The sequence below is a fragment of the Quercus robur genome, chromosome 11, assembly GCF_932294415.1.
Source record: "Quercus robur chromosome 11, dhQueRobu3.1, whole genome shotgun sequence".
NCBI classification, from domain to species: domain Eukaryota; kingdom Viridiplantae; phylum Streptophyta; class Magnoliopsida; order Fagales; family Fagaceae; genus Quercus; species Quercus robur.
Genome location: NC_065544.1, coordinates 9,658,796 through 9,674,673, shown reverse-complemented (window position 1 = coordinate 9,674,673; position 15,878 = coordinate 9,658,796). Strand labels below are relative to the sequence as shown.

General features: G+C 33.6%; 1 protein-coding gene across 1 annotated transcript; it reads left to right on the top strand.

The window, feature by feature from the left end:
- Window positions 1-10,780: 10,780 nt before the first annotated feature.
- LOC126704680 (disease resistance protein At4g27190-like) lies at window positions 10,781-12,678 on the top strand. The gene is made up of 2 exons (XM_050403709.1): window positions 10,781-11,671; window positions 11,803-12,678. Exons 1-2 carry the CDS (start codon window positions 10,781-10,783, stop codon window positions 12,676-12,678), a joined length of 1,767 nt encoding a protein of 588 aa, XP_050259666.1.
- Window positions 12,679-15,878: the final 3,200 nt, after the last annotated feature.

The window sequence follows — 15,878 nt, the reverse complement described above, 5'->3', positions numbered from 1 at the left end:
TGTTGGGATGTGTGTGAAATGCGTCGGCAGACTTGTTGGGATGTGTGTGTGATATGCTGGCAAGAGACTCTTCAATTCTTAACATAGCATATGAATAATTAAAGGGAATCAAACTATAAAATTAGGGTTTTTAAGAGCATGTTTATTTTGAAGCTATCTCAAAACTCAAAAGTCAAAACTCATTACTCAAACTCATCACTCATATTTCAAAACTCTATTTCATCAAAAATCCAAAACTGAAAATTTCTTGTTTGGTCCATAACTTAAAACCATGTTTCTCATTGTCATAACTCAACTTTATCACTTTTTTGTTGAGCCCACAGCTCGTACAGTGGGTGTACGTATGTATTTACTTACCTTCGTTGTGAAGTTGGAGCTAAAGCCAAAGAAGAGAAAAGCTTCCATCGGTATATTGAGCAAGGATGTGATAAGTCACTAACGGGGCCCCCACATGGTTGCACTTATTTATGAAATTGCCATCAAACTCATTTCTTAAAAATTGAAAACACCTTCAGAGCAATTCTCAGTTTTGATTTTCATAACTCAAAAATTTAAGATATGAGTTATGAAAACAAAAACTAAAAACTCAATCAAACAAATTTTCACTCAGTGGATCCCATTGATTTTGGGTTTTGAGTGATGAGTTGAGTTATATAACAAAAAACACCTCAATCCAAACACCCTTAAAGCATTTCTCTTTGGCCTGGTCAATCTCCTTTTGTATTTATATTGCCATTGAAATTAGATTATTCCGAAATATCTATGATTTTATCTAGATTAATATGTTTACCCAAGCTTGAAGAGAAATCATTCAAACAAGATGTGGTGTAAATCTCATATTTTATACCTCCAATAAAAACATGCAACATCAGCATTTCACTAAAAAATCACATAAACCTGCTACACACAATCACTCCTCAAAACCCAATTTCATATATTTTTTTTTATTAAAAGAAAACAAAACCCACCTTTAAGCTGGGATTTAAAAGCTTGTTGCATATGTTAAAAGCAATAAAAAATTCCAGCAAAAGTGGATTAATTAGGATTTTCTTTTTCTTCATTTTAATTTATTTTGTCTTTTTATTCTTTATTTATTTTGCTTGAGGACTTGTAGATGTAAGTTTAGGGTATTTGATGAGCATGAAATATACTAAATATATAAAGTACTCTCATATTACTTTTATGTTAATTTATAACTAATTTTGAATTATCTATATTTTATAGGTAATTAAGAATTTACATGCTAATGGGCTTTATTTAATCCATAAGGATGGATTCTAACTCAAGTGGGCTAAACCCAACTCAAACTCAAAGACCTACAAGATGTGGGGAAGCCTAATTAATCAAGGAAAGAAGCCAATTGGAGGAAAAAAAATGGGTCAAAAAACGTCATTTTCAAAATCATGATTTTTCTGCCTATGTCTTAGTATTTCAGGCATAACTCTCAGCTCAGATATTGGATTCCAATGATTCAAGTTTGGCTGCAAAGTTAACCCAAAGGGATACAACTTTGTAGTTTATGGAAAGCGCAAATTATCACTTTTACTTGGCTAAAATCACCCCGCAACATGGGCCTAAAAATCTAACGAATTTTTCAATCCGAATTTCCTTATCCTTTTAGATTTACTTCTTGTCCAACTTGTATTAGGAGAGTGCTCTCTTATATAAAGGCTTTAATTCAATTTGTGGGTAGGAAGTAAAAGAATAGAAGAAGAGAGAGGCATAGGAGTAGCAGGCTGCTGCCGATGGTAGTTGCCTCTGTGGCTTTCCTCCATGATAGCATATTAACTATTTCTTTCTCTTTTTTATTTTATTTGTCTAGGTTAATGTTCAGTATTCTATTTTTATGTTTTCTTTCAATTACTATGTGTAGCTAAATTTTTAATTAAGGTTTGGAAAAAAAAATTGTTAAGGATTATCAGTATTTATTTATGAGCTTTGATTTTTGCCACAATCATGGTTGTTCTTCAATGATTTAATTGTTCTTGGTCATATCAATTGACTAAAATAGGATTCCGAATATGGGTTCAATTATGTTTTTCTCATGATATATGATTTATCTTAATTGATTGAATACTTAGTTTATTATTTCTTGGCTTTAAAATTGGATATCTCTTTTTATTTGTTTGTCAATGGATACAATTGATAATTTAATTTTTTACTTAGGAAGCGAAGAAGAGAGCATGCTTTAGATTTTAAAATAGAGATTTTAAAGAGAATATCTTCAATGATAACAACATTGGTTTCTAGATTATTATGCAGTACTTTGAGCAAAATAAATGATAATGAATATATGTGGATATAAATTAACAAGGAAAATTCTAAAACCTTAATTTTTTTTAGATTGTTTACATCTTTTTACTGCTTTTTTGTCATCTCTTTTCTTAGATTAATTATTTGCTTAGTTTTATTTAATTTCAAAGTAATCAATTTTTATTGAACTAGATTAAGATTTATTTAGTTAAGGTTTGATTAATTTTTCTACATTCATACAAGTTTCTATGGTTCGACCTCATTCTTACCAAAAAATACTTTGGTACAGTTCGTGTACTTTTGAGTGCTTTAAAATTTCACAAAATCTAGTAAAATGTAAACTAAAAATTTTCCTAGTTAATATTTACTCCTCCTTCATCTGACTCTATTTTCAGAGGATGTGAGATCAACCCATCAAATTGATCCCCGATCTAGGATGTAATTTCTGATTGTATATATCACACGTACAAGAAAAGTCATTGAAGATTGAGAAGCAAGGCGATCAGTACAGAGACATGGTTGACATGCAAATTTAAAATTTACAAATTACATAAATTAAACTGCATATTCTATACATTGTCCTTCCCCTCGCTGCATATATATATATATATATATTTATATATATATATATATATATATATTGAGTTTGTCCAATGATTTTTTTTTTTAAATTTAAGAAAATGGAATTTGCCAAGTGGTCTTTAGTACAGAGACAAAGTAGTTTTTGTTTTTCTAATTTAATTTTTTTGGGTTAAAATTTTCTCTTGTATTTATTAATTTTTAATCATTTATGTGATCATGTCTTTGAAGACTTTCAGTTGTTCCATAAAAATTTTCTTTTATTCATCTTGATTGACAATTTTATAATTTATATTAACAATGAAAATTTTAACAATTTTAGTATGAAAATAGTAAAAGATGAATTTTATTCTATGAGAGAAAATCATCTAGCATAATCTTTATAGGAGATACTAATTTTTTTGGTACTTTTATACATGCCTAATATCAAATTATATAGGTTTTATATACTTTTTGGAATTTAATAGATGATAAATTTTTCTAAAAATTATTTATATATAAGTCAAAGTTGATAATAATTTTGTATCCAATAGATGTATAAATGGACAAAGTTTGACTTCAAACTTGTTTAGAGTCTGGAGCTTTAACTGCTAATAGAAAGATGACATTAGTCCTTATAATTTGCAGTGGTACACGACTCACTTAACTCAAATAAATAATTAAGTCATTTTTATTGCATATGATGAGATACACGTCATCTTTCTATTGGTAGTTGGATCTTAATACTCCAAACATGTTTAGAGCAAAACCATTTCCTTTATAAATTATGACTTAAAATTAAATATTAACGTTTATATGTGTATGTGTGTGCGCGTGCGCATGCACATGTGTGGGAGGTTTGTCTAGACTAACATAGTAGTACCGCAATTCAGCCTTTAAACAAAAAATCCTGACCCCACCCCCTACACATGGCTTGAATCTTAGTCGATTTTGTGTTTGAGAACGTCATATAGTTCTTCCAAGAAGGTCACGAGTAGCATCACCCCCATCCATTGGTCTCCCTTCCTAGCTAGACTCCAATGGACTTTGCCTTGTTCACTTATGGTTCTTTCCTTTCCTTTGTGTTTGATGCAAGCACTGTCTTCTTGGGAGGCATATTGCAGCGTAAAAGGTTATGAAGAGTGGAATGGGTAAATAGACTTTTTAGGGTGAACTAGAGATTTTGGGTTCAATACCAGTGGAATCGTAAATTTCAATGGACATTGGGCAAGTTGATGCCTTGCAATATAATAAGTTGATCGTATGCAATAAACTAACTTTGTTTTAGTATGTAAGTGTATTGAACTGTACTAACAATTGGAAGGTAGTGATAAGTAGACGTCACCTGTCTTCTTGAAGAGATTGACATGAGCTCAATGTTGTGCGTTGAACTCGATACGATTTTGAATGAATATTTATAGTTTGGTCACATATTTACCACGTGTCTAATCTAATGCTGTGGAGCAACAGACAGAGACTTTGCACCTTTTTAAATTCGTGGCCAATGTAAATACTGTTTAATATATAGAGGGCAGGAGGTTTTTCAGAAAAAGTCGTATAGCACAATTGGAGAAGATAAATTAAATAAAGGAAAGTGGTACATCAACAACAATTTTATATCAAATTTTGGTTAATTATTATTAATTTGAATTTGAATTTATTATTAAAATTATTTTTTTATCTCACCAATATTAAGAACCTATAACAACCTGCCATTTAAGATTTATTATAAAAAAATTATGAAAATATTGTTGATATAACATTTCTCTTAAATAAAATATAAAGATTGTCTATATCAAGTTGATTCTAAACTATAGAAACTTAAAGTTCGTTGGATCATGCACTTTTTATTTTTTATTTTATTTTTTATGGTGTGCGTGAGAACTGAGAACCCACTGTATGCAAGTTGATGCTGTGCAACCGGTTGATCTGATCCATATATGCAATATGCAATAAACTAAAGACAGGTTGACCATGCCATTCTACGAAAAAAAAGGAAGAAGCAAATTGACATGACATGGTTGACATGCAAATTTAAAATTTCTAAAATTATATAAAATTTACAAATTACATAAATTAAACTGCATATTCTATACATTGTCCTTCCCCTCGCTGCATATATATATATATATATATATATATATGTATATTGAGTTTGTCCAATGATTTTTTTTTTTTAATTTAAGAAAATGGAATTTGCCAAGTGGTCTTTAGTACAGAAACAAAGTAGTTTTTGTTTTTCTAATTTAATTTTTTTGGGTTAAAATTTTCTCTTGTATTTATTAATTTTTGAATCATTTATGTGATCATGTCTTTGAAGACTTCAGCTGTTCCATAAAAATTTTCTTTTATTCATCTTGATTGACAATTTTATAATTTATATTAACAATGAAAATTTTAACAATTTTAGTATGAAGATAGTAAAAGATGAATTTTATTCTATGAGAGAAAATCATCTAGCATAATTTTTATAGGAGATACTATTTTTTTGGGTACTTTTATACATGCCTAATATCAAATTAAATAGGTTTTATATACTTTTTGGAATTTAATAGATGATAAATTTTTCTAAAAATTATTTATATATAAGTCAAAGTTGATAATAATTTTGTATCCAATAGATGTATAAATGGACAAAATTTGGCTTCAAACATGTTTAGAGTCTTGAGCTTTAACTACTTATAGAAAGATGACATTAGTCCTTATAATGTGCAATGCACATGACTCACTTAACTCAAATAAATAATTAAGTCATTTTTATTGCATATGATGAGACACATGTCATCTTCCTATTGGTAGTTGGATCTTAATACTCCAAACATGTTTAGAGCAAAACCATTTCCTTTATAAATTATGACTTAAAATTAAATATTAACGTTATATGTGTATGTGTGTGCGCATGCACATGTGCGGGAGGTTTGTCTAGACTAACATAGTAGTACCGCAATTCAGTCTTTAAACAAAAAATCCTAAACCCACCCCTACACATGGCTTGAATCTTAGTCAATTTTGTGTCTCGAGAACGTTGGATCTTAATACTCCAGACATGTTTAGAGCAAAACCATTTCCTTTATAAATTATGACTTAAAATTAAATATTAACATTTATATGTGTATGTGTGTGCGCACGCACATGTGTGGGAGGTTTGTCTAGACTAACATAGTAGTACCGCAATTCAGCCTTTAAACAAAAAATCCTGACCCCACCCCCTACACATGGCTTGAATCTTAGTCAATTTGGTGTCCTGAGAACGTCATATAGTTCTTCCAAGAAGGTCACGAGTAGCATTACCCCCATCCATTGGTCTCCCTTCCTAGCTAGACTCCAATGGACTTTGCCTTGTTCACTTACGGTTCTTTTCTTTCCTTTGTGTTTGATGCAAGCACTGTCTTCTTGGGAGGCATATTGCAGCGTAAAAGGTTATGAAGAGTGGAATGGGTAAATAGACTTTTTAGGGTGAACTAGAGATTTTGGGTTCAATACCTGTGGAATCGTAAAATATGTATGTGGTTGGTGGGTCATAATCGGATGGATATGACATTGTGAACAAGTTTAGATTCTATCTACCACTATTTCTAACTGCAATTCCAGACTGAATGGCGTGTAAAAAGTGAAAACAAGTGCGCAAGAGACAAAGACATTGGTTTTACGTGGAATAACCTTCTGCGCAAGATGTTAAAAAACCGTGGTGAGGTGTAGAGAATTGCTCTGATCTTTGCTACTATTCTTATAGCTTGTTTTAATGAATGTGGAAAGGAAATGGAGAACCGTTCAAATGGGTGCACTAATATGATGTTGGGTTAATGGCTTTGAGCGGCTGTTATTGGGTTTGATTTGAGTTTTCCGGTTGATGGGTTAATCGAATTTTGTTATAGGATGATCAAATTTTGTAATAGGTTGTAACTTGTGGTGATGGTGGGTTGCGGTGGTAGCTAGATTTATCTGAGAGACAGAAAGTAGTAAAATATTTGAATACAAAATTACAATAATTGTATAGCAAAAACGTAAATTTATAGTGTTATAGAAAAATTGATGTTAGAAGTTTTTGAACAAAAATGTTTAAATTTGGAACAATTTATTATTAATTGCTGTTGTGCAATGACCTGTTAAATGGCAAGATTCCCCCACTTCAGTCTTCAGCAGTTGGAGAGCGCTGCCCATGGCCATGGCCCTTTCTCTTTCCCATCATTCGTTCGTGCATGACTGACAGCTAGCCGTAAATTAGGGGTGGCAAATGGGCGGGTTGGGTCATAAATGGGTTGGGTCATAGATGGGTTGGGTGTATAATTATCCATTTATCCATTTATGACCCGTTTATATATAAATTAATTATCCATTACCAACCCAACCCATTTAATTAGTAACCCACCCATTTAACCCAATATGACCCAAATACCTCTAAAACTACTTGAATACCCTCTTGACCTCCAAAATACCCATAAATACCTAAAATGATGCAAATACCCCTAATCTTCCAAAATTACCAATATACCCTTGGACATCCAAAATTATCCCAAAAATCTCTAAAATTATCTCAAAATACCCATGAAACCTCTAAAATGACCAAAATACCCCTGATATCTCTAAAATCACCAAATATGCTTAAAAACCACTAAAATGACCAAAATACCCACTGAAACCCAAAAAATGACCAAAATACCCCCAAAACTCAAAAAATGACCAAAATACCCTTGAAACCTAAAAATTACTAAAATACCCCCCAAAACCTAAAAAATGACCAAAATACCCCCAAAACCCAAAAAATGACCAAAATACCCTCAAAACCCAAAAAAATGACCAAAATACCTCTGAAACCCAAAAAATAACCAAAGTACCCCCAAAACCCAAAAAAATGACCAAAATACCCCCAAAACCTAAAAATTACTAAAATACCCCTGAAACCCAAAAAATTACCAAAATACCCCCGAAACCTAAAAATGACCAAAATACTTCTAAAACCCAAAAAATAGCCAAAATACCCTCGAAACCCAAAAAATGGCCAAAATACCCCCGAAACCCCAAAAATGACTAAAATACCCCGAAACCTAAAAAATTACCAAAATACCCCCGAAACCCAAAAACTAACCAAAATACCCCCAAAACCTAAAAATTACCAAAATACCCCCGAAACCCAGAAACTGACCAAAATACTCCCCAAAACCTAAAAATTACCAAAATACCCTCGAAACCTAAAAAATTACCAAAATACCCCCAAAACCTAAAAATGACCAAAATACCCCCAAAACCTCAAAAAATACCAAATACCCTTGAAACCCGAAAAATGACCGAAATACCCTCAAAACCTAAAAGTGACCAAAATACCACCGAAACCTAAAAAATTACCGAAATACCCCAAAACCTAAATATTACCCAAATACTTCCGAACCATAGAAATTTACCGAAATAACCCTAAAACTAAAAGATGACAGAGATGCCCTCGTAACTTAAAAAATGGCTAAAATACCCTTAGAATCTAAAAGATAATCAAAATAACCCTGAAACCTAAAAAATTACCGAAATTCCCCCGAAACCTATAAAATGAATGAAAGACTCTTAGAACCTTTAATTTGTCAAAAATATCCTTGAAACATCCAAAATACCCTAAAACCTCTATTTCGGTAATTTTAGATGTTTCAGGTGTATTTTGGTCATCTTACATGTTTAGGGGAATTTTGGTCAAAATTTGGGTTTCAGGGGTTTTTATCGATCAGTTTTTTAGGTTTTGGGATTATTTTGGTCATTTTTTTAGGTTTTTGGGAGTATTTCGATCATTTTTTAGGTTTCAGGGTATTTTGGTAATTTTTTTAGGTTTCTGGGGTATTTCAATTATTTTTTAGGTTTTAGAGGTATTTCGGTCATTTTTTAGGTTTTATGGAGTATTTTGGTAATTTTTTAGGTTTAGGGAGTATTTTGGTAATTTTTTAGGTTTAGGGTGTATTTTGGTAATTATTAGGTTTTGGGGGTATTTTGATCATTTTTTTAGGTTTTTGGGGTATTTTGGTTATTGTAATAGGTTTTGGGGTTATTTTAGTCATTTTTTAGGTCTTGGGGTATTTTAATCATTTTACAGGTTTCAGAGGTATTTTGGTCATTTTTTAGGTTTCAGGGGTATTTTTGGTAATTTTAAGGTTTCAAAGGTATTTCGGTCATTTTTAAGGTTTAGGGCGTATTTTGGTCATTTTTTAGGTTTAGTAAGCATTTTGGTCATTTTTTGGGTTTTTAGGGTATTTTGGTAATTTTTGGATTTTGGGGATATTTTGGACATTTTAGAGGTTTGGGGGGAGGGGGGGGGGGTATTTTGCTCATTTTAGAGGTTTTGGAGGTATTTTTCTCATTTTGTGCGTTTTGAGGGTATTTTGGGTTTTGAGGTTATTTTGGTCAGTTTTTGGGTTTTGGGGATATTTTGGACATTTGAGAGGTTTTTGGGGGGGGGGTATTTTGCTCATTTTAGAGATTTTGGAGGTATTTTGGTCATTTTGTGGGTTTTGGGGGTATTTTCGTCATTTTTTGGGTTTTGGGGAAATTTTGGTCATTTTTTGGGTTTCGAGGGTATTTTTGTCATTTTTTGGGTTTTGGAGGTATTTTGGTCATTTTTTGGGTTTCAGAGGTATTTTGGTCATTTTTTGGGTTTTGGGAGTATTTTGGTCATTTTTTTTGGATTTCAGAGGTATTTTGGTTATTTTTTGGGTTTTGAGGGTATTTTGGTCAGTTTTTGGGTTTTGGGGATATTTTGGACATTTGAGAGGTTTTGGGGGGGTATTTTGCTCATTTTAGAGATTTTGGAGGTATTTTGGTCATTTTGTGGGTTTTGGGGGTATTTTGGTCATTTTGTGGGTTTTGGGGGTATTTTGGTCATTTTTTGGGTTTTGGGAGTATTTTGGTCATTTTTTTGGGTTTCAGGGGTATTTTGGTTTTTTTTTTTTTGGGTTTTGGAAGTATTTTGGTCATTTTTAGATTTTGGGGGTATTTTGGTCAGTTTTTGGGTTTTGGTGGTATTTTAGTAATTTTTAGGTTTTAGGGGTATTTTGGTCATTTTTTGGGTTTCAGAGGTATTTTGGTCATTTTTTGGATTTTGGGGGTAGTTTGGTAATTTTTTGGTTTCGGGGGGTATTTTGGTCATTTGTTGGGTTTTGGGGGTATTTTGATCATTTTTTTGGAGTTTCAGAGATATTTTGGTCATTTTTTTTTGGAGTTTTGGGGATATTTTGGTAATTTTTAGGTTTTGGGGGGTATTTTGGTCATTTTTTAGGTTTCGGGGGTATTTTGGTCATTTTTGGGTTTTAGGGGTATTTTGGTCATTTTTTGGGTTTTGGTAGTATTTTGGTCATTTTTTAAGTTTTAGGGGTATTTTAGTCATTTTCTAGAAATTTAGATTTTATGTTGTTTATTTAAATTTTAGATGGGTTTAGTGGGTATTAGTGGGATTATCCATTTAGACCCATCTAATTAAATAACCAAATGAGTCTTTACCCATTTAACCCAAATATACAAATGGGTTAGGTTAAAACTTATCCAAATAAGGTGGGTAATGGGTGGGTTTATGGATATGGATAAAAATTGCCACCTCTAGTCGTGGGTGGTTGTTTTTGGCTTGCTAGTTGTTGTTGGGTGGTTGTTTTTGGTTGGCAGTGACTGTGGACGGTGATATTGATAGTTGTGGTGTGTTTTTTTGTAACGATGGATATATTATTTTATTGTATTAAAAGATTGTAAAATAAAGTGGTAAAATAAATAAAATAATTTTTTTTGACCAAAAAAAAAAAAAAAAAAAAAAAAAAGCGCTCCATGGGTGCAGATGCCCTTACTTCTCTAATTGGGCTAGTCGTACAATGCCAGCATAATTTACTTTTAACAGTAGTGCTATCTTCTTTGTACACTTTCTTAAGATTCTAAACCAAAACAGAAAAGCAAGAAAAAAAAAAAAAAAAAGGAAAAGAAGAAGAAGAAGAAACGCTATCTTGGAGCCACCATGGAGTTTGCATCTTTCAGCAGGGACGCGCTAGAGTGCTTTTGTTGTCCACTTCTGCAAGAGATTGATTTCCTCGTTCAGTACACAGAAAACATAAACAAATTCAGAGATCAAGCACAAACACTGAACGCTGTGGTGGCGGACGTAAACTATTCAGTTCAGCAGGCCACAGGAAATGGAGTGGGAATCAAAAATGAAGTCCAAGACTGGCTACGAAGAGCCAATAATAAAGCCACTGAGGCGCAAAATCTGGAGAATGAAGTCCGAGCGAACCAGAGATGCGCCTGCGCTTGTTGTTCTCCTGCTTGGCTTTCACGCTACAATTTGAGCAAGAAAGCTGTTAGTATTGCCGGAGAGATGGGTGTCATTTGTAAAGAAAAGAATTTTGAGAGTGTGTCTCTGCCTGCACCACCCCCTCCAATTCCGGAACCTGCAGCACCAGCACCGGCCAGTCATTTCATGTCATTTCAATCCACCCAAAATGCTATGGAATTGATCTTGAAAGCTGTGAAAGATGACAACAACAACATCAACATTGTCGGGGTTCACGGGATGGGCGGTGTGGGCAAGACCACAATGGTGAAACAAGTTGCGGAAAAGGTCATGACTGAAGGTCTCTTCCATCGTGTGGTGATGGCCACTGTGTCGCAGACTATGAATCTCAAAAAAATTCAGAGTTCCATTGCGGACGGTCTAGAACTCTTTTTGAAAAAGAAGAGTGACGATGGGAGAGCAAATGAACTGAGGGCAAAAATAATGGCAGAAAAAAAAATTCTTATAATTTCGGACGATGTCTGGGAAAGGATTGAGCTATCTAGCATCGGAATTCCGTTCGACCACGACCTTGAGGCTTGCCAATCGAAGATCTTACTGACTACAAGACGAGAACATGTTTGCCATTCCATGGGATGCAAAGAAAATAGGATCCATCTCAATATCTTATCCCCGGAGGATTCTTGGGATCTAATCTTGACTCTCCCGAATATGAAGCTGTGGCTCGTGAGGTTGCCGGGGAATGTCAGGGCCTTCCCTTAGCACTCGTAACAGTGGCAAGGGCTCTGGGTGACAAAGATGAGGAAGAATGGAAAAAGGCGGCAAGGCGACTTAAAAGGTCAGTATCTCCAAACCCTGATCATCAAGAAAAAGTTACCGAGTGCATTAAGTTGAGCTATGATTTTTTGAAAGATCGGGAAGCCAGGGCATGCTTCTTGATGTGTTGTCTCTTTCCAGAAGATCACAATATCAGCAAGGAAGTTTTGGCGAGGTATGGGATGGGGCTGCGCTTGTTTCATAATGTTGACACATTGGATGAAGCAAGAGGAGATGCTGATACCTTCACCAAAAATCTCATTGACTCAGGATTGTTGTTAAAGTGTGATGAGGATGGATTTGTAAAGATGCATGATGTTGTACGTGATACAGCCAAATTGATATCATCATCAGGAAATGAGGAGCTTTTCAATTTTATGGCACAAGCTGGTTCTGCTTTAGAAGAGTGGCCACGCCGAGACACTCATTTTGAAAGCTACACCGCTGTCTCGGTTATGTTCAATGATATCAAAAGACTTCTTGATGAGCCGGTATGCCCAAAACTCCAAACCTTGTTGTTGCAGGAAAATAGAAACTTGATAGAAATCCCAAGTGGGTTCTTTAATAGAATGAATACCCTTAAGGTGCTGGATATAAGTGGGTTGCCGGTAGTATCACTTCCACCATCAATTAGACTCCTAGAAAACCTTTGCACCTTATATTTGGATCGTTGCAAGTCAAAAGATATTTCCATATTAGGAGGACTCAAGAAACTGGAAATACTTAGCCTCAATAAATCTCTTATCAATACCTTCCCAGGTGAATTAACAGAATTGGCTGAGTTAAGGATGTTAGATATGTCATCTTGAAACCATATCGAGACTATCTCGCCAAATATAATATCAAGATTAAATGGGTTGGAAGAGTTATACTTGCAAGGAAGCTTTTGCCAATGGGGTAATCACAGGGTGGAGGGAACCAAGGAAGAAAGGAATGCAAGCCTTGAAAAGTTGATAAACTTGCCTCGACTAACAATTTTGAAGATTGGCATAGAAGATGTTAATTGCTTCCCTCGGAATGTAAACTTTATTCCGAAGTGGGAGAAGTTTGACATATGTATTAGCAGATCATTATTCAGCAGGCTAATGAATGTGCACCTGTCAAAATTGAAAAGGGCACATACAAGGACCTTGTTCATTGACATTACAATGAGCACCTTACCAGATTGGTTCTTTGAGGCTGTGACCGAGAAAGCAGAGATGCTTATCTATTCATGCTTACAATGAGAACCTCACTACTTGGGTTCTTTTATTTATATGATAACTATCAAGCACATATATGGTTTAAGGGTTGGTGATATCTCCCACATCTAGGAAAAAGAATGGTTATGAATATTTAGTCTTTGTGCCCGCAGATCACAGGTTGGTAGGCGTGGACCTAAGCAATCTAATTTTGTGACCAAGATAATGGGAAAAAGGTGCTTTATGGTTATTATATAATTATACTATCTAAGTTCACCACCAATCTATCGTCCACGCACATATCAGTGTTCAAATACTTAGTCTGATGGATTGATCAAAATATAATAGTGGCTTCTAAAGAATAGTAGTAGACTATATGATGGCTAGACACGCGATGACGTGCTAGAGTTCTACAAAGTGGTAGTACAATCATGCCAATTAAATAGATAGTGAAAATATGTGAATTAAACAATCCGATCAAACCTGAAAGTGAATTGGACAATTTATTAAATAAATGGAAAATTTTGAAAATATCAGTGTTGTCCTAAATTATATTATTTAAGTATGAAAACAGATTTTTAAGTGGGAAAATATGTATAAATTGATGGACCTATATATTTTGGTGTTACTAGGTTCTAATTCTACGGATTAATTGTGACTCAAGGGTGGTTGATTTCATTTTTTTGCAAATGAGAGGTAAGTGGTATTTACTAATTTAGGGGTTTTCCCAAAAACAATTTTTATTATCAAACTATGTTTATAACAAAGAAATATGTTGATATTCTATAAATGTTTGATGTGCACATTGTATGGAAACTTTGATTATTTGTTATATGAAAAACTTGTGAGACAACCTAAACTTATTTAAATTTGTATGCATTGATAAATATTTGTATTTTTGAGTATTATGACTGGGTTATATTTTGTGAGTATCTTGAATTTGTTTTGAATCCCTATGGCAAGTTGTGATTAAAAACTCAATGTTGTACTTAGTTCTTAGCTAGGGACAATTATACTGTAGCTAGTCCTTAGCAATGGGACGATCCCAGAAAGGAGACAGTGCACATTTGGTAGCTCCTTAGCAAGGGAGTATACCATTGAGGATCTAGAAAGGGAGGTCCTTAGCAAAGGAGTGCACATTTAGGTTCTAAAGGAGCCACCCTTAAGAAATGAGATGAAAAGGGGGTTCTAGTTCCGAAAAGGGACACCACAACCCTGTCAACATGGCATAAACATTGACCATGAGAAAAGTCTAGAGAATTGTTTATATGATATTGTTAAATGAAATATTTGATGGTTTGCAAGTTATAACTTTTTTGTATGGATTATTCATTTAAAAGGTTCGTTCCCACACCCCAATGTTAGTGAGTTCCACTTATTGAGTTATCTCACCCCCTTTTATTCCCCCTTATAGATACGTTAGAGGGATCATTGGAATAGAGATTCTTAGAAGATAACAATTACAAATTAATTTGTGGAACTGATGATTTTATTTTTATTATTTTTATGGTATTCAATATTGTACTAGAGAATCATTTTGAGGATGTTTTATCGTTGGTGGGATTAGAGCTCTGACAGTTGTGATAAGATTTTAGATTGCTGGTTACATTTGTTTAATATTTTTATGGATTATCTATATTGAATAGACTTCTATTATTTATGACTTGGGGCGTTACACAATTACTCCTCAATACTCAATTTCATAAATAAAATAAAAATAAAAATAAACCATCTCGATAAAGAAGATGCCCTTGAGAATTGAATATCCTCTAGCCTACAACCTTCGACCAACCCAAATGTCACCATTGGAGAAGCACTAGAGCATAGAAAAGCCACCGGAGCTGCCAAGTAGATATGGCAAACGGGCGAGTCAGGTTGGGTTCGAGTCGAGTCAATTGGGTTGTCGGTAAAAAATGGGTCATTTTAAGCAGGTTAAAAACGGGTTCGGGTCAATCGGGTTGCAGGTCAGGTCGGGTCAGTTAAACCGTATTTTTAGACTTAGGTTTAGAAACTTCAACATCTATACCAAAACTTTTACCTTTGTCTAACCTAGCAAAATAAGCATTTTCTTTATGATTCCCCTTGAAAGGAGGAATATAAACTTTTTCATCTTTAGGCTTAAGAGAAACAGAATCAGAACCAGACTTGTTATCAACAGCAAATTTGGTATTAGACAAATTTTCAAATTTAACTTCAGACTTAGCTAACTTCTTTTCCAAACTTTTCATCTTGAGAGGAAAATAGATTTCTCAAAATTTCATTCTTTTTATTAGATTCATCTAATCTTACTATCAATTCCTCTTTTTCAAGATTAGCCAATTTTAACTCTTCATTGAATTTCTTAGCAATTTTCATAGATTTAAATAATTCCTTACGAAGAGTTTCACAAACATCAATAAGATCAACATAAACAATAGTGTCATTTTTATTCAAATCATCACAAATATGAGTAGACAAACACTTAAAATTATCCATGATAGCAGGGATCAAGGATCTCACTCAGGACGTTAATCCAATAAGAGTGAACCCGCTCTGATACCACTTGTTTGTTCTGTTTAGACCCTTGTATACTCATATTGTATAACCTAATTAATTAACCAAGTTAACACTTAGGCTTATTATTCAGATCTAGGTTAAACAGCAATAAATCATATCATGTAGTGCGGAAAAATAAATAAGACAACAATATGATTATCTAAAAAAACCAATGAAACAAACTGTCTCAAGGTAAAAAATGTGGGGAGGATTTAACCTCACCTATCCTCAAGGCAAACAAATCCACTAATAAAGAATTGAAGTTTTTACAAAAGATTTAACCCTAAGTCTAT

Bases quoted from the DNA above. Each gene is read 5' to 3' on its own strand.
- LOC126704680 (XM_050403709.1), top strand. From the start codon at position 10,781: ATGGAGTTTGCATCTTTCAGCAGGGACGCGCTAGAGTGCTTTTGTTGT. The intron at 11,672-11,802 runs GTTTGCCATTCC...GGGGAATGTCAG, and splicing joins TGACTACAAGACGAGAACAT to GGCCTTCCCTTAGCACTCGT.